Genomic DNA, 24,232 nt, shown 5'->3' with positions numbered 1-24,232 from the left:
CCAAATGGGACTTTCAACTGTCCTCATGGGGCCGTCCTTCACAGGAGCGATGCGATAAAACTCCGACCAGACACAGGGCACCAGGATGGATCAAGCAGGTCCGAGGGGCAGAAGAGGCCAGCATCTCAATCCCAGGACCAACATGTAACTCAGAGGGACAGATTGAGGGGGAAGAGAGAGAGAGAGAAAGAAAACACATGTTGCCCTAAAAATGACAAGTATTAAATCTGTGTGTATTTAATGGATCTAGGGTCAAAGATGATTTCTTTTGTTTTGCTCACATTTAAAACCAAATTGTTTGACTCACACCACAGCACAACCTTGTCTATTTCTGACTGATAGACAATATATACATCTCATCTCATCTCATTATCTCTAGCCGCTTTATCCTTCTACAGGGTCGCAGGCAAGCTGGAGCCTATCCCAGCTGACTACGGGCGAAAGGCGGGGTACACCCTGGACAAGTCGCCAGGTCATCACAGGGCTGACACATAGACAACCATTCACACTCACATTCACACCTACGGTCAATTTAGAGTCACCAGTTAACCTAACCTGCATGTCTTTGGACTGTGGGGGAAACCGGAGCACCCGGAGGAAACCCACGCGGACACGGGGAGAACATGCAAACTCCACACAGAGGGGCCCTCGCCGGCCCCGGGGCTCGAACCAGGACCTTCTTGCTGTGAGGCGACAGCGCTAACCACTACACCACCGTGCCGCCCACATCTCATCTCATCTCATCTCATTATCTCTAGCCGCTTTATCCTGTTCTACAGGGTCGCAGGCAAGCTGGAGCCTATCCCAGCTGACTACGGGCGAAAGGCGGGGTACACCCTGGACAAGTCGCCAGGTCATCACAGGGCTGACACATAGACACAGACAACCATTCACACTCACATTCACACCTACGCTCAATTTAGAGTCACCAGTTAACCTAACCTGCATGTCTTTGGACTGTGGGGGAAACCGGAGCACCCGGAGGAAACCCATGCGGACAACATGCAAACTCCGCACAGAAGGGCCCTCGCCGGCCCCGGGGCTCGAGCCCAGGACCTTCTTGCTGTGATGCGACAGCGCTAACCACTACACCACCGTGCCGCCCACATCTCATCTCATCTCATCTCATTATCTCTAGCCGCTTTATCCTGTTCTACAGGGTCGCAGGCAAGCTGGAGCCTATCCCAGCTGACTACGGGCGAAAGGCGGGGTACACCCTGGACAAGTCGCCAGGTCATCACAGGGCTGACACATAGACACACAACCATTCACACTCACATTCACACCTACGGTCAATTTAGAGTCACCAGTTAACCTAACCTGCATGTCTTTGGACTGTGGGGGAAACCGGAGCACCCGGAGGAAACCCATGCGGACAACATGCAAACTCCGCACAGAGGGGCCCTCGCCGGCCCCGGGGCTCGAGCCCAGGACCTTCTTGCTGTGAGGCAACAGCGCTAACCACTACACCACCGTGCCGCCCCGAATATATACATATATATATATATATATATATATATTTTTTTTATTTGTTATAAACTCTATGATCCCCTGAATATCCCTTACCTCAGTGTCAGAATTAAAAAACAAAACAGTATTTTATTAAATATCTCAGAGTGATCAGGCTGAGCACAGAGTGTGGAATAAAATTGATGATTTAAAAAAAAAAAAAAAAAACAGAGCTGTAAGTGCTGAATTCATGAATGGCAGCTTGCTATGGAGTGGGCGTGGTTATTTACTGTGTATAGGCGGTGCTTTGGGCAAAACGGGCGTGGTTTAAAGAGGGGCGGGGCGTTAACCCAAGCACCAGTCGCAGGCATCCTGAGAGCTCCAGGCGTGGGGAGGTTTATATCAGATCACTGGGTTCTGCTGTGTTCAACTGGTTTGTTTTGGGCTCCTGAGTGGAATTCATTACCTGTTTACTTGTTAGTTAGTGTTTAGTTGTTTGTAAATAATTATTTATCCAGGTCAGCTGATCAGTTGCATGCGCGAGCGTGGAAGGGAAAGGGATGGTGGACAACTCCAACAGCACCAAGACTCAAATGGTGAGTGAGTGAGTGATTTTACCCGAGTGCATGGGTTTAAAGTGTGGCTAAGGACAGGTGAAGCCTCCAGGTGGGTCATAAATAAGCTGTGGAGGTTTCGTGAGCCAGTATATATATATTTATATATCTAATTATTATTTATTATTATTATTATTATTTCTTCTAATCACCATGTTGGTACAAGTTCTAAACCTAAACTCGTCTTGGCTTTTAAGTGAGAATGAAACTCGAGTTATTTCCCATGTGAGTAATCCAAGCATACTAAACAGTATCTGAGTAAACATGGTAGGGTAGGTTACGTCACCAGCAGCCAGGCGCGTGCTCGCGCGTCTCCATGACGACGCTCCATACTGCCTACTAGCGTACTAAAGAGCGTGACAGCACAGCACAGTGCGCATGCGCAGCTAGTGCTCTGTGTATAATAATCCAGTGCTCTAGTATTCAATCTTTTTTTTTTTGAAAGTTTATTTTGTATTTATTTCACCAGAAATGATATGTGTGATGATATTTTAAATAATTATATATCATCTTAAAGACCTGTTTATGTATCTGTATAATTTTGCAGACAGCTTGTGGGTGTGGTAATTTGTGCAGGGCTTCTCTACAGCCTGTGATGATCTCATCTCATTATCTGTAGCCGCTTTATCCTGTTCTACAGGGTCGCAGGCGAGCTGGAGCCTATCCCAGCTGACTACGGGCGAAAGGCGGGGTACACCCTGGACAAGTCGCCAGGTCATCACAGGGCTGACACATAGACACAGACAACCATTCACACTCACATTCACACCTACGGTCAATTTAGAGTCACCAGTTAACCTAACCTGCATGTCTTTGGACTGTGGGGGAAACCGGAGCACCCGGAGGAAACCCACGCGGACACGGGGAGAACATGCAAACTCCGCACAGAAAGACCCTCGCCGGCCACGGGGCTCGAACCCGGACCTTCTTGCTGTGAGGCGACAGCACTAACCACTACACCACCGTGCCGCCGTTGTGTCTCATCTCATCGTCTCTATCCACTTTATCCTGTTCTACAGGGTCGCAGGCGAGCTGGAGCCTATCCCAGCTGACTACAGGCGAAAGGCGGGGTACACCCTGGACAAGTCGCCGGGTCATCACAGGGCTGACACATAGACACAGACAACCATTCACACTCCCATTCACACCTACGGTCAATTTAGAGCCACCAGTTAACCTAACCTGCATGTCTTTGGACTGTGGGGGAAACCGGAGCACCCGGAGGAAACCCACGGGGAGAACATGCAAACTCCACACAGAAAGGCCCTCGCCGGCTGCTGGGTTCGAACCCGGAACCTTCTTGCTGTGAGGCGACAGCGCTAACCACTACACCACCGTGCCACCATTGTGTGTTTTTCCAAAAATTTAATCTTTTTTTTTTTCTTTTCATTCCGCCCTCATGATGTCATGGCCTGGGTTTCATCACTGGACTCAAATCATTGACTCATTGCACAGATGTTTTTACACCTGGAGATGTTTTTTTTTTTTTTGGTCATTTTAGCACTTCCTGTTGCTCTCGGTGTCACCCTGGTCTTCGCATCCACCCAATGTTATTTGGAGATCAAAGACAATCGTATAATTTACTGCCCCGCCACACCCCACTGTCCGTCGAAATCCGGACACACAATTGCACCTCGAAAGCCTTGTGCTGGCTCGTGCATTATTTCCAAGAGAATAGCTCCAGGATGAGATATTGATTGATTGATTGATTGATTGATTGATTGATTGATTGATTGATTGATTGATTGATTGATTTGGTGCGCTGTGCAGTGCGTTATAGATCGAAGATGGAGCTGCTTTGATTTGAGATATGTTTTGGTTTAGATATCAGATTGCAACTGTGGTGAATTTTGATGAAAGATATTTAATTTCATGTGAAACTTGAGCACTTCTGAGATGCATGTTTATGGCAGGTCATTGACGACTGTTACTTCCTTCCTTTCTCTCTCTCTCTCTGTCCTGTTTTTCTTTCTCTCAGGAGAGCAGTTTAGGAGGCAGTGTTTACCCTCAGGGAGGTGCCGCGGGGGTGAAGCTCGAAGCTGTGATGGAGCATTTGCAGCGGCAGCAGCAGGCACGTTTGGAGATGGAGCGTAAGGAGCGGCGCCTCCGTGACGCTCATCTGATGTACGCTCAGCAAGTGGCCGCCCAACACGCCATCCTAGCAGCTGCCCGAGCCTCCGCTCTGGGCAACAGCGGGAAAGCCCAGGTGCACAGGGTTGCCCTGGAGAGACCGGAAGAAGTCGGACGGGACAGGGACTCGGGCGATGACGAAGATGACGATAATGGTGACGAAGAGGAACCGATGGCTGACGAAGGCAGCGAAGAGGACGAGGACGAAGGCCCGGTGAGTGGGCTGGAGTATTTGCGCAAGCAGACACTTGCGCTGCAGCAGAGCACCGTGACCACACAGTTTACAGGCTACGCTGCTGGAACCGCCGCAGGAACCAGGATTCAGAGAGACGACTCCTCTCTCGTCAGGGTCAAACAGGAGCCCGAGGATGATCTTTCACCTGCTGGACCGCAAACAGCTACGTCTCCAAACAGACCGGCCGACTGGGGCTACGACGAACACTTCAAACAGGTAAGAATACCTTTGGGACAGGAATACTGGAGTCAAATCCGCTGGGTCCTAAATTCCTTCTTTTTGTGGCGAGTCCTTGAGGAAAGTGATTCTGAATCGGCAAAATCTGAAATTGATTCGTTTGGTTCGCACTGTTTTGTAATGAAAGGAGATGCGCAAAACCTTTTATTTTTAAATAAATTTCTGAGTGGATAGTATCGCCATCCTTGACTCTTGTATGCTGGATAAATGGGAATTTAAAAAAAATATATTTTTGAGAGAATTGCAACCAAGCTCCTGAATCAAAGAAGAAGTAAATATGTCTAAAAATAGAAGATAAAATAGTAAAAGCAAAATGAAGTGATTTTATATACAATGATTCCTATATACACACATTGCACCTGAGTTAAGGATGCATGGTAAGTCAGTGTACCACAGTTATACAGTGGCATTGTACAGCTTGACAGCAACAGGTAGGAATGATTTCCTGTGTCTCTCAGTTGTGCAGCGTGGAAGAATCAGCCGTTTACTGAGCGTGCTCCTGTGGCTGATCAGCTCCTCATGTAGAGGGTGAGAAGGACAGTCTAAGATTTTTTATTTTGGACAGTGTCCTCTTCTCCAACACCACTGTCAGAGAGTCCAGTTCAACGCCTACAACATGGCCGGCCTTCCTGATGATCTTATTGAGTCTGTTAGTGTCCTTCACCTTCAAGCCGCTGTCCCAGCAGACGATAGCGTACAGGATGGCGCTAGCCACCACAGACTCCTAGACCATCCGCAGCATCGTTCGGCAGATGTTGAAGGACCTTAGCCGTCTCAGAAAATGGAGACAGCTCTGGCCCTTTTTGTATACAGTGTCCATGTTTTTGGACCAGTCCAGTTTATTGTCCAAGCCCTGTGATGACCTGGCGACTTGTCCAGGGTGTACCCCGCCTTTCGCCCGTAGTCAGCTGGGATAGGCTCCAGCTTGCCTGCGACCCTGTAGAACAGGATAAAGCGGCTAGAGATAATATAATATAATACGGGCGGCACGGTGGTGTAGTGGTTAGCACTGTCGCCTCACAGCAAGAAGGTCCTGGGTTCGAGCCCCGTGGCCGGCGAGGGCCTTTCTGTGCGGAGTTTGCATGTTCTCCCCGTGTCCGCGTGGGTTTCCTCCGGGTGCTCCGGTTTCCCCCACAGTCCAAAGACATGCAGGTTAGGTTAACTGGTGACTCTAAATTGAGCGTAGGTGTGAATGTGAGTGTGAATGGTTGTCTGTGTCTATGTGTCAGCCCTGTGATGACCTGGCGACTTGTCCAGGGTGTGCCCCGCCTTTCGCCCGTAGTCAGCTGGGATAGGCTCCAGCTTGCCTGCGACCCTGTAGAACAGGATAAAGCCGGCTAGAGATAATGAGATGAGATATTTTTGAGAGTTAAAATTGACCACAAAGTTGGCTTTCGAGCTGCCCCGCTGAGCCAGCCAGCCCAGAGTGCGTGACGTCACAGCGGTAACCGGTTTTAAGGCCGAGGCCTTTTACAGCTATAGACCAAAGTCATATAAATAAAAATTTATGGTGAAAGTAAGAAATCCCGTTACCGACTTGCTCAACTAAGACTGGTTTGACTTCATTGATTGTGGGTTGACTCTCATTAAAACAGGATGGGTGTTATAACTTGTGCAACACACATGTGCATGCATGCATTTTCACTGATAAACCGTAAAAGGCTAATTAAATAATCAGATGAACTGAGACGATCACATTCTGAAGCAAATTAAATCATCTCATACCGGTAACTTAAACACACAATACAAGTTACATGTATTAATCTAAATGCAGGTAAACAACGTGTTTTGTATCCAAATAAGAGTCACATCTTTCCCGTCTGTGTTCTCGCTTCTTGAAGGCTGATCTTGTGGCCGATTGTTTTGAAACAACCTGACTTTCAGTGGTTCGTTCAGTTCTCCGTTCGTTCGCTTCTTCCACGTAAGGGCGAGACGGCAGCAATATCATCTAGCAAAGAAATCAGACGGCTGCTCCACTCATTCTCCGTTTTCTCCATACTGTGTACTCCGCTATTACTGCTCGGCTCAGGCAATTACTAAAACCTGGGACGGGACGTCACCAGTTTTAGCAACAACCGCGGGGAGGTCACTGACCAAGCGATATGATGTCCCGTCCCGTCCCAGGTTTTAGCAACAACCCTCAGCTCACATTCTGGGAGAACTAGGGCAACTGAACTTACTTTCCTTTTCTTGTAGTTTTCTTTTCCTTTAATTGTTGGTCCTGCACCCTCTTTCAATACGGGCTTATAGCCAACGCTCCTCAACAGATTAGAGGTCTCGTACGAGTCTTCAGTAAAATGTGCAGAGCAGAGGACAGACCACTTCATAGGTGCCCAATGGGCCCGTGAACTTCTCGCAAAACGCATCCAAATCTTTGCAGTTTGAACATTCTTGGGCCATGAATGCAACGTAAATCCACCTTCTGTCGTGTTGCTGCACCGGCCAGCAACACATCTACATGGCATGGCGATAAATTAGCTCAGAATGGAGGATCGGAGTTGCAGTCAGCTCTGTGTTTTAGTATAGCGGAAATGGTGATGAGACCGATAGACTTCCTGCTGCGACATTACGGGCATCGAGGTCATTCACTTAGACCGCTACCTATATAAATCACTTTAATCGTAAACATGGCTATATTAGATTTATTGTTAACGCTTAAAACTATTCCTGTGCCATTCTTGAGGTCTCAAGGCATTTATAAACAAAAAGTGAGGCCATGGTGCTGCGTATCTGCTTTAATTGATCCCAGAACAAAAAAGAAGCATCGTCTGATACCCCTTTTCCACCAAATCAGTTCCAGGGCTGGTTCGGGGCCAGTGCTGGTTCACAACTCGTTCAACTTGCGAGCCAGCTGAGAACCAGTTTGCTTTTCCATAGCTCGCGGTGCTAAGGGAAGCCACGTCATTACGTCGCTGTATACGTCATTACGTCGCTGTATACGTCAGTTACGTCGCTACGTTTGCATAAACCTTGGCGCGAATATCGAAGCAAAAACAATGCGGAAGAAGCAGCAGCAACAACAATAATAATAATAATAATGGATGACTTCGCGTTTGTACAGCTGCTGCTTCTCGTCGCTTAAAAATGGCGATCTTTCGCGGTCTTGTTATTGTTGTTGGTCTTAACAACTCCGCCCCCCCCGCTGACTTAAGCGGTTCTTTCCTCTGGCCCAGCAGAGAGTTGGTGCTAGCCTGGAACTGGTTTTTCTGGCCCCAGAGCCAGTTCTTTGTCAGTGGAAACAGAAAACCCGGTTCCAAACTAAGCACTGGCCCCGAACCAGCCCTGGAACTGCTTTGGTGGAAAAGGGGCAACAGAGGTGTATAGAGGTACTTAAGAAAGTCATTCATTCATTGGTCAGAAATACAGAAAAAGGGGGGAAAAATCACAGTAAATAACGAGTTTCACACATTTTTGAGTCGCATCTAATGTTTATTTTTCTTATCGTCCTCCAGAACTCGTGGCATCTCTTCACTGCGATATCTCTGATCTCATTTATTTCCAGAAAATCTTTTCAGCTCGTTTTTGATTCACTTCCTGTAATCGAGTCGCTTCTTTGACGCTTTCTCATTGTAACCAAGTTGTCACTTGGAAGTGGACCGAGACGTCTTCTCTTCGCTCAGATGTTCAAGGGTCGGTTGTTTGAGTCGAAATGGAGAACGCACCAGGGTTCGAGTCACAGATTAAACGCTGTATACTGTGTGTGAAAGCAGCTTGAAGAAACTTTTTTCTTTTCTCTCTTGAACGCGTGAAACGCAGCATAATACGATACGAGTGTCGACAGCTTTGAAAGAGCTGGAGTCGGGCCAAGCGCCGTGCGTACTAATCCCACAGAGCCTGTGGAGGTCTGAGTCACGCCGAGCCGCTCCTGCTGTCAGCTGTAGGGAGAAAGAAAACGCTGGAAGTGTGAGCTGGCATCAATCCAGAGCTCGTGCGTCACGCTTTCACTTTGCATTTGCGCTGAGTGTGTGTTTCCCATGCTTCTGGCTGAATCACGGCAGGGTTTGGCCAGACTCCAAGGTGTGTAGAGACCAGGTTTGAGTTTTCCGAGAAGAGATGCGTGTGTGTGTGTGTGTGTGTGTTGGCGTGCTGTTAAAACACAGCATCATCCTTTACAGGAATTCCCTGGCACAGAGTATTGCATTCATTTTCAAACTGAAAGTAGACATGCGAGTGTGTGAGAGACCGCTTGGTGAACATGACTCCTGTGCTGGATGTGTGCCATCACACACTCCCCCTGAGGCTTCATTTCCTCCGAGCGTGCCATCATCATGCTGCCAGCTGATCGAGGCTGAGCCGGCAAAGCGGAAGCGAAACGAGACGGCACTGTGCGGTTAAAACAGCGTGAAGGCGTCGCTGTGAAATCTGGCACGTGTGTGTTCAAGGTGTAACTGTGCGGTTTGATGATGCATTAAAGAAAACGCATTATATTAACACCATTTACAATTACACGTGTATTTTATCAGGTGTATGCGTATACCGTCTGTGGATTAGCTGTCGCTATAGAAATGATAAGGTTTTTGTTTGTTTGTTTTTTTAAATGCAAGAGCCACGTTTTCCATCTCCACACATTGCTGTAATGTGATTTTATGAGGAAGCTGTTCGCTGTGCTGGCCTGGAAGAGGTTTAACAGGCATTAAGTGAGGAATAAAGCACAACAAACACCAGTGCAGTTATAGGAAACTAATCAACGGTGGTGGTGGTGGTCACGTTCCTGATTTTCATACAACAGCACGTCCTGAGGTCTTATTCCTTTTACACCATAGTAAGTGGCTAAAGAACATGGACTTTATATCTGTTTATAGTTGCATAATGTTATCAAACGTCCACGAAACAGGTCACTCGTGTGAGGCGCTCCCTCTCTCTCTCTCTCTCTCTCTCTCTTTTTTTTTTTTTAAACTCTCTTGATGTTCCTGTGACAGAAAGTAGAGCCCTTCACTCCTGCGGGAGTCCCGCGGGACCCGCCGCAAAGCAGTGCGGCGCGGGACAAATTTCGAAAGCTCATTGCGGGCGGGACCGGAAGTGCACATATGCGGCGCGGGCGGGAGCGGTGACAAGCTGCAGTCCCACTAACTAAAAACATGTTTGAAATAAAATTTATAAATTATTAATTTATGTCTACAACTCTAATCAGAGAGACAGGTTACACAGTGACGGTAGGCTTGACTCAATGCTATCCCAGAAATCCTTCCTGTAATATGCAAATTTGGTTGTCCAATCAGAGGCGGCCAAATTTGCATATTACAGGAAGGATTTCTGGGATAGCATTGAGTCAAGCCTACTGTCACTGTGTAACCTGTCTCTCTGATTAGAGTTGTAGACTAACTCGAGCAGTAAATCAATTCACTTCTCTTAATAGCTCTGCTTTGCAATAAAAAAAAAAAAACACCATTGGTACAAAGTAAGCCCATTCACTTTTTTTGCTGATCAGAGAATTACAATGGTTTCTCATGTGATAAAAATGTGCGATTCGCGATTAAATATTTTAATCGCTTAACAGCACTAATTATTATTATTATTATTATTAGAGACACTACATGCTGAATTCAGAAACAAGGTAAATAATAACAAATGTGAGCTGTAGATATTTATGCTCAAATCCACTCAAAGTAGGGGGCGGGGCACCATCATGCTGTGTCAAGACAAGAACTTTCCTGAGAAATAACGCGAACGTCTGCATCATGCGGGATTTGCGGGCGGGAGCGGGACAAAATATGGCAGGCGGGAGCGGGACTGAAAATCATAATTCTTTGCGGGCGGGACTGAAAAATCCGACCCGCGCAGACCTCTCACGGAAAGCTTACTGATTTACACATCACTGACACTGGAGACTCCTTCCAAACCTGATGGATAAACATCTTCTTACAGAGAAGTGTTGTGTGTGGGGGGGGGTTGGCTTTATTTAGTTATTTTTAAGTTTGTTAATGTGGATTGTCCACTATAGAATAATTTTAAAATAAAAAAAAGGTTTTGAAAGTTATTAAAATGAATATGAAAACTACAAAAAATCAATAATAATGATTTGTAATTTACATAATGCAAGTTAAATGCAAATGAGAAATAATTTAAGTATTTAAAAGTATTTGTATTTTTTTTTTTTTTTTTTTTTTTTTTTGGGTTAATATGGAATGTCCACTGTAGAAGTCCCTGAAATAATATAAAATTGAGTCATTCAGGATTCAGCCATGTTTTTGCTCGGCGTTAGCAAGTTACAAGTTTTTAGCTTTTTCCTGAAATGTTTTCTTTTATTTCTTCTTCCTCAGGGTAGTAAAACTCGCTTTCGCTGTGAACACTGTCGTTATCGCTATCCATGCTGTAAAATTAATGCTATTATACTGAGAAATGCGAAAATAAATGTTGACAAAAAAATGCTACGATGTTGTTTGTTGTGAACGAGCGAGTCGCCAGAGGTCCGTAACTGGGGTCTGTAACTGGGGTCGCCAGCCAATCAGAGCGCAGGATTTGGACCGCGAAAAAAAAAAGTTATTAACTACTTATCAACTAAGTTTGAGGGCTTTACAGGAAAATACGGACCATAGGCCACAGGCTCGGTCCGTACTGTCAAGACCTCGGTCTGGTATTTTCACAAGCGAGGTTAATAAAGAGTTAATTATCTGGCTTTTTTCACATCATATTTTTAACATAGTCGAGTCCCGCATGCAAAATAAACAGCTCGCAGCTTCAAAACTGAATTTCTCTTAGCGGTTAGCACTTTCCGAATGCTCTCTGCTGCTCATTTCTTGAATAACTCTGTGACTTGTTTGTCTTTTGGACATTTTTTGATTTTCAATTCATCTTTTGTTTGTTTTTTTGCAACATTGAAACTCGGCGTCAGTCCGTCATCACCCACGGGCATTACGGGAAAATAGTGACCTCCAAAGAACCAATCAGAGTGCACGATTTTACCAGAAGTAGCTCATGCCATATAATAATAGATTATAATTGGAGTAATGTTTTATTAAGAACATGAACATGTTAAGAAACCAAAATCGATCATCTGATTGTGTGCGCAGGGGCTTTAACTTATGCACAACCAGCCTGTGTTTAATGGAGGCAATAAACGAAAATAAAAATCATGGCATCCTTTTAAAAAAAAAAAAAAAAGGAAGTGTTCAGATCACAGAACTTCTCACATCCAGTGAGGCCGGCATAAGTGTTGTAAAAAGGAGAATAAAAGGAAATTCGGCTCTCAACACACACTCACACGGCGTTGAGTAAACACTGCTCACGTCCTCCGATTAAAATCCTATTAATCACCTCAGGATCAGAGAGACAGACAGAGAGAGAGAGACAGACAGAGAGGGGACGGGAGCTAGCACTGTTGCTATCTCCACAGGGAGGGCCCCAGGACCCCAGAGACACACGGGGGAATGGGGGTCAGCTGTCGGTCCCACTGCACCCGCCTGCCTGCCTGCCCACCCACCCGTGTACGGACGCTCTCTCTCTCTCTCACACACACACACACACACACACACACACACACACACTTCTCCTCCCCCCACACTCCACTGTACGAGGCAGGGGAAAATGGCACAAACATGGCGCACGCGCACACACACGCTTTCTCATCATATCCTTTTAACTCGCACACATCAGGATGGTGCATCAACATCCCTCATGTAAAACACGCACCATAAAAATAAAATAAAAATCCCATAGGCGGCACGGTGGTGTAGTGGTTAGCGCTGTCGCCTCACAGCAAGAAGGTCCGGGTTCGAGCCCCGGGGCCGGCGAGGGCCTTTCTGTGTGGAGTTTGCATGTTCTCCCCGTGTCCGCGTGGGTTTCCTCCGGGTGCTCCGGTTTCCCCCACAGTCCAAAGACATGCAGGTTAGTTGTTGTAGTAGTGGGTGTTGTAGGATTAGTAGTGGGTGTTGTAGGATTAGTAGTAGGTGTTGTAGGATTAGTAGTAGTAGTTGTTGTAGTAGGTGTTGTTGTAGGATTAGTAGTAGTAGTTGTAGGATTAGTAGTAGGTGTTGTAGGATTAGTAGTAGTTGTAGTAGGTGTTGTTGTAGGATTAGTAGTAGTAGTTGTTGTAGTAGGTGTTGTTGTAGGATTAGTAGTAGTAGTTGTAGGATTAGTAGTAGGTGTTGTAGGATTAGTAGTAGTTGTAGTAGGTGTTGTTGTAGGATTAGTAGTAGTAGTTGTAGGATTAGTAGTAGGTGTTGTAGGATTAGTAGTAGTAGTTGTTGTAGTAGGTGTTGTTGTAGGATTAGTAGTAGTAGTTGTTGTAGTAGGTGGTGTTGTAGGATTAGTAGTAGGTGGTGTTGTAGGATTAGTAGTAGTAGTTGTTGTAGTAGGTGGTGTTGTAGGATTAGTAGTAGGTGGTGTTGTAGGATTCGTAGTAGTAGGTGTTGTAGGATTAGTTGTTCGTAGTAGTAGTTGTTGTTGTAGTAGGTGGTGTTGTAGGATTAGTAGTAGTAGTTGTTGTAGTAGGTGGTGTTGTAGGATTAGTAGTAGGTGGTGTTGTAGGATTCGTAGTAGTAGGTGTTGTAGGATTAGTTGTTCGTAGTAGTAGTTGTTGTTGTAGTAGGTGGTGTTGTAGGATTAGTAGTGGGTGTTGTAGGATTAGTAGTAGTAGTTGTTGTAGTAGGTGGTGTTGTAGGATTAGTAGTAGTAGTTGTTGTAGTAGGTGGTGTTGTAGGATTAGTAGTAGGTGGTGGTGTAGGGTTAGTAGTTGTTGTTGTAGTAGGTGGTGGTGTAGGGTTAGTAGTTGTTGTAGTAGGTGGTGGTGTAGGGTTAGTAGTTGTTGTAGTAGGTGGTGGTGTAGGGTTAGTAGTTGTTGTAGTAGGTGGTGGTGTAGGGTTAGTAGTTGTTGTAGTAGGTGGTGGTGTAGGGTTAGTAGTTGTTGTAGTAGGTGGTGGTGTAGGGTTAGTAGTTGTTGTAGTAGGTGGTGGTGTAGGGTTAGTAGTTGTTGTAGTAGGTGGTGGTGTAGGGTTAGTAGTTGTTGTAGTAGGTGGTGGTGTAGGGTTAGTAGTTGTTGTAGTAGGTGGTGGTGTAGGGTTAGTAGTTGTTGTAGTAGGTGGTGGTGTAGGGTTAGTAGTTGTTGTAGTAGGTGGTGGTGTAGGGTTAGTAGTTGTTGTAGTAGGTGGTGGTGTAGGGTTAGTAGTTGTTGTAGTAGGTGGTGGTGTAGGGTTAGTAGTTGTTGTAGTAGGTGGTGGTGTAGGGTTAGTAGTTGTTGTAGTAGGTGGTGGTGTAGGGTTAGTAGTTGTTGTAGTAGGTGGTGGTGTAGGGTTAGTAGTTGTTGTAGTAGGTGGTGGTGTAGGGTTAGTAGTTGTTGTAGTAGGTGGTGGTGTAGGGTTAGTAGTTGTTGTAGTAGGTGGTGGTGTAGGGTTAGTAGTTGTTGTAGTAGGTGGTGGTGTAGGGTTAGTAGTTGTTGTAGTAGGTGGTGGTGTAGGGTTAGTAGTTGTTGTAGTAGGTGGTGGTGTAGGGTTAGTAGTTGTTGTAGTAGGTGGTGGTGTAGGGTTAGTAGTTGTTGTAGTAGGTGGTGGTGTAGGGTTAGTAGTTGTTGTAGTAGGTGGTGGTGTAGGGTTAGTAGTTGTTGTAGTAGGTGGTGGTGTAGGGTTAGTAGTTGTTGTAGTAGGTGGTGGTGTAGGGTTAGTAGTTGTTGTAGTAGGTGGTGGTGTAGGGTTAGTAGTTGTTGTAGTAGGTGGTGGTGTAGGGTTAGTAGTTGTTGTAGTAGGTGGTGGTGTAGGGTTAGTAGTTGTTGTAGTAGGTGGTGGTGTAGGGTTAGTAGTTGTTGTAGTAGGTGGTGGTGTAGGGTTAGTAGTTGTTGTAGTAGGTGGTGGTGTAGGGTTAGTAGTTGTTGTAGGGGTTGTTGTTGTTGTAGGGTTAGTAGTTGTTGTAGGGGTAGTTGTTGTTGTAGGGTTAGTAGTTGTTGTAGGGGTAGTTGTTGTTGTAGGGTTAGTTGTTGTTGTAGTAGGTGGTGTTGTAGGGTTAGTAGTTGTTGTTGTTGTAGGGTTAGTAGTTGTTGTAGGGGTAGTTGTTGTAGTAGGTGGTGTTGTAGGGTTAGTAGTTGTAGTAGGTGGTGTTGTAGGGTTAGTAGTTGTTGTAGTAGGTGGTGTTGTAGGGTTAGTAGGTGGTGGTGTAGGGTCAGTAGTTGTTGTAGTAGGTGGTGGTGTAGGGTTAGTAGGTGGTGGTGTAGGGTTAGTAGTTGTTGTAGTAGGTGGTGGTGTAGGGTTAGTAGTTGTTGTAGTAGGTGGTGGTGTAGGGTTAGTAGTTGTTGTAGTAGGTGGTGGTGTAGGGTTAGTAGTTGTTGTAGTAGGTGGTGGTGTAGGGTTAGTAGGTGGTGGTGTAGGGTTAGTAGTTGTTGGTTGTTCTGGTTGTTGTTCGTTGTAGTAGTATGATGAATGATTTTCCCTGGATATCGTCTCTGCTCCTGCAGCAAAATAGCCTAATCAACAATCAAAGCTGACCATCTTCCTAAAACACTTCGTCCTGAAGTTTTATTTCTCTTGCACCACAGCAATTTATTAAACCCCATCATGTCATACCTTCTTTTTTTTTTAAAATCCATTTACGGTTACCTTGAATGTTAGTAGCTTGTCTGCGAAACAGTTTAGTTTGTGTTGTCACTTGCATTGTAGCAGATCTAAAGTCAGTGCCGCTTGTCATGTTGCTGAGAAACCTGATGATTCTGTTTACTGTGCCAACACTGGAGACTCCTTCCTTTAACATTCACTAAACAGACAGATATCCGTACAGGAAACCTCGCTGCATCAAAAACGATCATTTAGTTTTATTAGTTAGGAGTCCCTGTGTATGTTGTTACTATAGAAACGACATTTCATCATCATCATCATTGACTCCTCTTCCTCCTCCTGCACCTGTTTGTTGATAGATGGTGCGAATGGATGTTTCATACTCAAAGCTTTTCGGGAGTAATGTAGCGAGCTGAGCGATAAGGCTCATGTCGGAGAGATGAAGAGAGGAGGCATGGCCTCGTTTATCCCACATCTGTGACGGACGGGGCAGCGAATGAAACGATGTGCATTGTGAAAACGCAGGAAATGGTTGAGGTGCTGTGACTGAGGCTGTGGTTTTCCTGTTTAAGCGTCACACACACCAGGTTCACGTCTCGGATCAGGTGTATTGTTTGCTAATCTGATGAAGAAAGCGTCTCGTAGTAATAATAATAAAAACCGTGTTGCTTCATTCGGCTTGTTTAAACCGGTCTCTCGACAAACTCTCAGCTCCTCAACGGATTCTCAACAGATGTTTGTCTTTCTTTCAGGATGCCAATTTTTATTCCCTGACTAACTTTTCAAACTGCTGCTCATGCTGCATCACAGGGCAGCGGAACACAACCTGAGGAGAGCGCTATCCGCCGTCTTCTACATACTTAAAGCTAGACGGCCTTTCGATTTAATAAAATCGGTGAAATTTAGTTCCTTCTGAAATGTGGTCATTGTGATATTTGTTTATTTCTGTAATATCTCACAAAATATGAGGTCATTCTGTGGCTGGGAAGTTGTTTAAGAGGATTGAGGGGATTAAAGCAAATAACATGCATGAAATCACTCACTCGCTTTGTGCAGTCAAGCAGACGGAGGAAGTCCGTGTGTGCGCGCGCATGCGCAGGTTTACCTTTGCACTGACTGTTCCATCATTCTGTCCCTAAACGAACAGCTGATCACACCGAGGTGCTCGCTGAGCGCCGACATTTATTAGTTTGGTCCTGTTTTGCGTTTCCTTTCCTTCGTATATACCACAACGTCTTTTTTTCTCGCGTTCCGTTACTGTAGTCGGTCTTTCACATTTCATTTACACACTCGCGTCCTCCATTTTTCTCTCCCGTTTCAAATTTGTATCCTACAATGCCTTTGTGACGAAGCAGCTCCGTCACTGACTGCGGCCGGCGCAACACACACACACACACACACACACACACACACACACACACACACACACACGTACTACGCATCTCTCTTCTCCTCCCCGAACAATAGCGCGAGCAAGGGTGCACACTTGATAGCACAAATGTAAAGACGCATACACGCGTACACACAAACAGATAAACTTACCCAGTCTATAGAAACGCACCGCCATAACCTACCCATCCACTTCCGGCGGAAAAACCGGGCGGGAGAATAGGCGTCACTTGTATAGAGGGATGACGCGGGGGAAGACGGGTCAGGTGATGCAAAATAATGTGTTTTAATAGTAATGTCAATCTGGCCATGGTCATAGTATGTGTATATTCTTGTGGGATGTTTGGGATGATTATTTATGGGGAAAAAAAAAAACGAACACTACAATGAAGGGAAGTTGTTTGGTTTTTTTTGAGGCCTAGTGGGAGGGGCTATGGGTATAAAAAGGGGCTGCCTGGGCCCTACTAAGGTGGTGTTTACATTAGACCGTATCCGTCTCGTTTTCGTCGCGGATGCACTGTCCGTGCACATTAAAACGCCGGGAACCGACTCCACAGGCGGAACAACTTGAATCCGCCAGGGCCCACGTATTCAACCCAGTTCGTGTCTGATCCGGTGCTGTGTAAACATTGAGGATACGCGGATACGCTGTGCCGAGCTCTAGCTGACGTCGTCATTGGACAACGTCACTGTGACATCCACCTTCCTGATTCGCTGGCGTTGGGATCACACACACAGCGGCTCAGTCCCGAATCACTGCTCGTGCGCTTCACTCGCGCGCTCTGTGAGCTGCGCAGGGCCGGAGTGCGCACCCTCCAGAGGGCACTCGCTGTTCAGGGCGGAGTGATTTGGAGCGCAGGAGGAAGCGCTGAGCTGCACTGAGGTTTATTTACACATTTCAACCTCCTTCAGGCGCTTAAACTCAGTGAGAACATGAACATCACAGCCAGGTGTGTTTATCTGCTGGAGAAGGTGTTCGCTTGCCATCCTTCCACTTGCGAGTGGTGAGTGACTTGTGCATGCCCGATATGCACTGGGATCATGTGACGTGCCGTCTAATTAGTCATGTGATTAGCATATCCGTGTATTGGCGTTGCTGTGTGCACGCGAATCGTTTTAAAAACGTTAATCTGATGATCTGCTGATACGGTCTAATGTAAACACCACTTAAGAGAGTGTGGTGAGTTACGGAGAAGGTAACAGAGAGTCTTGTGTTGAGTTGAGTTGTTGAAGAGCTCTCTCTTTTTTTTTTTTTTTTCCCCCCCCTATTTGTGTATATAGTGCATTTCTGTTTAATTTTTGTTTTTGTTTCCTTCACGCTATTTGGATTTTGGGTTGTAAATACTGGCACTGCTTGCACCTGGTGAGGTGAGGACAATAAAGAAAAAACAAAAAAACCACAACCATATTTTCCGACTGAGCCTGTGTGGTTTTTTTTTTTTTTTTTTTTTTTGGGGGGGGGGTTATGAAAGAACCCCGCAACAGCCTTCGAACAGGGAAAGCCCACCACGTGATGCATCATGTAGTATCTTATATTGGGTCATGGTGAAGCAGGAAAAAATAGCGGAGAATTTAGGGCCACGTGGAGAGATAAATTCATTAATTGTTCTGTTTTTAAAAAGCCTAATAAAATTGGAAGTCTGCGATTTGAATTCAGTAGCTTTCGGTCCACTAAACAAAAATAATTGGGTGTCGGGGGTAAATTATTTTTTATGACCTAAACTTGTACTGCCTTTCAGATTTTTCAGCTTTAACCTGACAAAAGCCTGTGTTTGGCCAGTGATAGATAGATAGATAGATAGATAGATAGATAGATAGATAGATAGATAGATAGATAGATAGATAGATAGATAGATAGATAGAGTGTGTATGCTCCTCCCACTCAGAACATGTTCAGTTTTGATCTCTTTTTTTTTTTTTTTTTTTTTTTTTTTTTTTAACTCCGTTATGGCTAGCTGTGGCATCGCCAGGATTCAAACTTGCCATGTATCCCCAATGTCGAGCACACAGAGACTGGATCTGAAAATGTTAAAAAAAAAAAAGTTGATGTTTAAAGTACAGTGCCTTGCAAAAGTATTCATCCCCCTTGGTGTTCGTCCTGTTTTGTCGCATTACAAGCTGGAATTAAAATGGATTGTTGGAGGGTTGGCACCATTTGATTTACACAACATGCCTACAACTTTAAAGGTGCACATTTTATTGTGACACAAACAATAATTAAGATGAGAAAGCAGAAATCTGGAGTGTGCATAGGTATTCACCCCCTTTCGTATGAAACCCTGACTCTGCAACACTACTAAACAAGCAACAGGAAAACCAAGGAGCCTCCAAACAGGTCAGAGACAAAGTTGTGGAGAAGTATAGATCAGGGTTGGGTTATAAAAATATCCCAAACTTTGAATATCCCACGGAGCACCATTAAATCCATTATAGCAAAATGGAAAGAATATGGCACCACTACAAACCTGACAAGAGAAGGACGCCCACCAAAACTCACAGACCGGGCAAGGAGGATATTAATCAGAGATGCAACAAAGACACCAAAGATAACACTGAAAGAGCTGCAAAGATCCACAGCGGAGATGGGAGTAGGACTACTTTAAGCTGTACACTCCACAGAGTGGGCGGGGCTTTAGGAAAGCGTGACCAGAAAAGTCATTGGTTTAAAAAAAAAAAATCACATTTGGAGTTTGCCCAACAGCATGTGGCAGACTCCCCAAACACATGGAAGAAGATTCTCTGGTCAAATGAGACTAAAATTGATCTTTTTGGCCATCTTGGGAAACGCCATGTGTGGCACAAACCCAACACCCTGAGAACACCATTCCTACAGTGAAGCATGGTGGTGGCAGCATCATGCTGTGGGGATGTTTTTCTTCTTCAGGGACAGGGAAGCTGGTCAGGACTGAAGGAAAGATGGATGGCACTAAATACAGGGCAATTCTTTGAGTCAGCCAGAGGTTTGAGACTGGGATGAAGGTTCACGTTCCAGCAGGGCAATGACCTACTGCTAAAGCTACACTGGAGTGGTTTAAAGGGGAACATTTAAATGTCTTGGAACGGCCTAATCAAAGCCCAGACCTCAATCCAATTGAGAATCTGTGACATAACTTGAAGATTGCTGTCCACCAACACAACCCATCTAACTTGAAGGAGTTAGAGCAGTTTTGCTTTGAGGAATGGGCAACAATCCCAGTGGCTAGATGTGCTAAGCTAATAGAGACATACCCCAAGAGCTGTAATTGCAGCAAAAGGTGGCTCTATAAAGTATTGACTTTGGGGGGTGAATACCTATGCACACTCCAGATTTCTGTTTTTTCATCTTAATTATTGTTTGTCGCAATAAAACAATAATGTGCACCTTTAAAGTGGTCGGCATGTTGTGTAAATCAAATGGTGCTAACCCTCCAAAAATCCATTTTAATTCCAGCTTGTCCTGTGACAAAACAGGACAAACACCAAGGGGGATGAATACTTTTGCAAGGCACTGTATCTATAAAAGATCTACTACCAAGAACATTAAAGTTAACTTATTGTTGCTATGGAAACGGCTTACACGGGGACCTGTTTGACGGTTGCTGGAGAGGACGTGTGGATGGATGGGCCGCTGGAGCAAAACCAAATGACGCCAGAATGAACGGTTTTGTAATTTGTTCTGTGGTGTTGAAAATCCTGATTAAAGACCGTTAAAAGATATGGGACATGAAACATAAATGCATGCTATATCGGTTTCTTTCCATTAAAAATATGAATTAATTGCATCAACAAATACAAAATCATCTATTAAATTCAGCAAAATCGTTATATTCGTGATGATTATATGGCATTTCTGCTCGACTTCCGATATGCATTTTTTGCAACCGGAAGAGCCGCTGTCACGTGATCATACGTCACAAAAACTTTCGGGCACAGCACAAGTGGGTAGATGAATGGAGAAGTGGATGACAAGAAAATTGTTTTTATAGTCTTTAAAGTACATTGGACATCATACATTGGACATCATGGTGTATTGTGCTGCTTATGGTTGCAATAATTCCAATGGGAAATGCCCTGGAGTAAGTTTTTTTTGCATTCCCCAAGGACCCGAAGCTGAGGAAGGTGTGGGCTCACCTGCGCATGCGCAGTAGGCTTCGCGCATGCGCAGTAGGCTTGGTAGAACAACTTTACAGAACAACTGTTGAAAAAAACTTTGCACCTACTGTTTCCCACAAACTGTATTCGGACCATTTCACTGAGAATTCTTTCAACATTAATACTCAGGTACTGAGCGATATTAATTCATGAAACAGGAAGCATAAGGATCTCATCTTATCTCATTAGCCGCTTTATCCTTCTACAGGGTCGCAGGCAAGCTGGAGTCTATCCCAGCTGGCTACGGGCGAAAGGCGGGGTACACCCTGGACAAGTCACCAGGTCATCACAGGGCTGACACATAGACACAGACAACCATTCACACTCACACTCACACCTACGGTCAATTTAGAGTCACCAGTTAACCTAACCTGCATGTCTTTGGACTGTGGGGGAAACCGGAGCACCCGGAGGAAACCCACGCGGACACGGGGAGAACATGCAAACTCCACACAGAAAGGCCCTCGCCGGCCACGGGGCTCGAACCCGGACCTTCTTGCTGTGAGGCGACAGCGCTAACCACTACACCACCGTGCCGCCCAAGCATAAGGATGAGGGAAAAAAAACAGTTCAAATCGGGAAGCCGCGCACACCTGCGCCAGGCTGCACAAATGCGCGCAGCTTCCCGACCCAAACCGCCTCTCTCTCATCCTTAAGGCCAATTTATGCTGACAACCCAGTCCTCGCAGATAGCGTCGCAGACAGCGTCTGCGTAGCCCCCCCACCTTCGCAGACGCTCTGCGAAAAAAAGACGCCCTCCCAAAAATTGTGACCACCGCAGAAGCCTCGCAGACAGCGTCGCAGACAAGAGGGCTCTGATTGGTCCACTCTGCATCCGCTGTACACGCACTTCCGCTTCCCTACTTTCCCGGTTTGGTTTGTTTTCACGACCGGCATTTTTAAAAACACGAGCGAAGATGGAGCAGCACGAAGAGCGGTTGATCGAGGAAGTACGGACATCTATACGACTCCAGTTCTAGTCATTATAAAAAAAAAAAAAAGTTCTAGTCATTATAAGTAACCGGAGGATAAACACTCCACTAACCACACCCACCAACTACTCCTAGCGACTTCGCGCCCCCTTGCGTTGTGCCGGTGAATAACATCGCGCACACCTATTCCCCTGCTCAACGATAAATTACAACTGTCTGCGAAAAGCTATCTGCGAAAGCCTTGTCGCACGAGCATGCAGAGGCCTTTACACTTCATGCCTCATGCTCCATGAACCAACATCGCTATTTTTTTTAAAAATCAGATCTGCGCGATTCAGCCGTGAAAAAGGCGGCATCCGCAGAAAGGCGCGCTGTTTGCATCCCTGCACGGAGGCCAGGGGACAGGGCAGGAATATTTTTGTTGTTATGAGTGATCCGGTGCGATTTCGCGACCCCCCCGTTGAAGACCTCTGCGCTAAGCGTCTGAAAGCCGAGGTAAGGATTAGTATTATAATTCTGGGTGTATCAATTATTGATTATCATAATTCTGACTCGTTTCGCCATTTTGAATGTTTTCATCTCGGACTCTGGAAGCATTGTATCTCAATCAATCTCGAAAAATATCAGCAAAAAAAAAACCTAGCTTGCAACGGACTTTAGCTAGATCTATGATGAACTTTCAATGTATGATACAAAAATAATACTTCTTTCAACAGATCATTAGCCTTTGAGCAGAATTGTTTTTAACTTACCAGGAAGTGTTATCGAGCCGACCGCTTTCAGTTTCATGGGGATTGAATGAACTCTCACTCTCAGAATCATCTGACCCGTCAGAGTAAAGACAAGATCCATGTTCATGTGAATTTCCAGCTATCGGTTCGAATTGATAGGGTCTAACTTCACATCTCTGTGAAACATCGGGAATGTCACTGTCGATGGTGTCCATTTCGGTAACCTGTTTACATTAGATTCCCAAGCGCTGGCTCCTTGGAAAGTTTTTGTGACGTCACGGGTCACGTGACCACCTAGCTCATTAACGAATCATTGTTTTACGCTGATGTATAGAAAAACTTGAATAATGTGATGATTTTCACATTTTTGACGCCCTGCAGTGATTTAGATGGCATTTCTTATGTCCTTTATACATAATTATGTCCAGAAAAAAATCCATGTCCTTTAACATGAATCCTGAACCGATCATGCGGAGGAAGGAAGGAAGGAAGGTGTAGATGTTGTTACAGTTGGGATGAACGTTGAGAGTTTCTGCACCTGTCCATGTTTTCATTCAGCGTCATGTTGAGAGCGTTCAGGTGCCTTATTAACACGAGCGAGAGATTTAGCATGGCCGGCGACGTTTGATGTTTGTGCAGCTTTTACGGGCACGTGGTGCTGATGGAGATGAACTGTGTGTGTGTTGTGCGTGACTGGTGTGTGAAAGGAGAAGGTACCGACATGCATCGCGTCATAGTTCCGGTACAGATTTTAAGCAAATAAATAGAGACAGAGAGAGGCTGGGTTTGCCTTTTTTTTTTTTTTTTTCTCCTCTCTCTCCTCTTCTCCGTCTACTGACTTGCACCTAATTTTCATCCACGTCTGCATAGTACTGCATAGCAGTAACTGCATAGCACAGAGCGATGAAATCAGATTTGTAGCATCTTCATAATCCCGTGCCTGCAGTGTGAAGTGAGATTTTGTTCGGTGTCTGAAAAATTATATCTGGAGAATATTTACACGGTTGTGTGAAGATGTGAAGTTTATCTTCAGGTGGTGAATATAAGTGAAATATTTTTCAACACAAGAAGATAAACTCATGTAATGTTCTGTATATTATATGGACTCCACCTCCACACAAAAAAAGTCAGCGAGAAAACGCTGGGAGTGACGTCATCGGAGTGAAATATCAGGAATTATTATCCATACAGGACGCTTTTTTGATGGAATAAAAACATTGGGTTCTATTCCCTTCTAGCAGGTTTCATTCATTTGGTTCAATAGCATGCGATATTGTTAGCATATCGCTTATCCTATGTGTATTACATCACTCTACCCAATGGAGAATGAGCGTTGAATATGGTTTACGATATTGTATGGATGGTTGTCAAGACATGTCACACATCAGAGATGTAAAACTTCCGCATTAGTGAGCGAGTGACAGTTTGTAAACAAACATGGTCACCAGATTTGTTTCGTTAAATATGGAAAATTTTGAGAGAATTTTGAAAGAGACACATTGAACTCCCGAAAGGTGTGTCTGTGTGTCTGTCTGTCTGTCTCTGTCTGTCTGCATGTATTAATTAATTAATTATAGTGCTGTCGCCTCACAGCAAGAAGGTCCGGGTTCGAGCCCCGGGGCCGGCGAGGGCCTTTCTGTGTGGAGTTTGCATGTTCTCCCCGTGTCCGTGTGGGTTTCCTCCGGGTGCTCCGGTTTCCCCCACAGTCCAAAGACATGCAGGTTAGGTTAACTGGTGACTCTAAATTGACCGTAGGTGTGAATGTGAGTGTGAATGGTTGTCTGTGTCTATGTGTCAGCCCTGTGATGACCTGGCGACTTGTCCAGGGTGTACTCCGCCTTTCGCCCATAGTCAGCTGGGATGGGGGGGAGAGGGGGGATGGAGAGACGGGGGGAGACCGGGAGAGGGG

General features: G+C 45.3%; 1 protein-coding gene across 1 annotated transcript in view; it reads left to right on the top strand.

Moving 5' to 3' along the window:
* Positions 1 to 1,840: 1,840 nt before the first annotated feature.
* Positions 1,841 to 24,232, top strand: part of LOC132888142 (AT-rich interactive domain-containing protein 3B-like) — a 170,078-nt gene continuing 147,686 nt past the window's right edge. Inside the window, exons 1-2 of the mRNA XM_060924166.1 lie at positions 1,841 to 2,045; positions 4,042 to 4,644. Of these exons, the coding sequence (XP_060780149.1) occupies positions 2,010 to 2,045; positions 4,042 to 4,644 (639 nt within the window). The 5' untranslated portion in view covers positions 1,841 to 2,009. The remainder of the gene's footprint in view (positions 2,046 to 4,041; positions 4,645 to 24,232) is intronic.

The sequence above is a fragment of the Neoarius graeffei genome, chromosome 6, assembly GCF_027579695.1.
Source record: "Neoarius graeffei isolate fNeoGra1 chromosome 6, fNeoGra1.pri, whole genome shotgun sequence".
NCBI classification, from domain to species: Eukaryota; Metazoa; Chordata; class Actinopteri; order Siluriformes; family Ariidae; genus Neoarius; species Neoarius graeffei.
The sequence above is the reverse complement of the archived record's forward strand: the minus strand, read 5'-3'. Positions and strand labels throughout refer to the sequence as shown.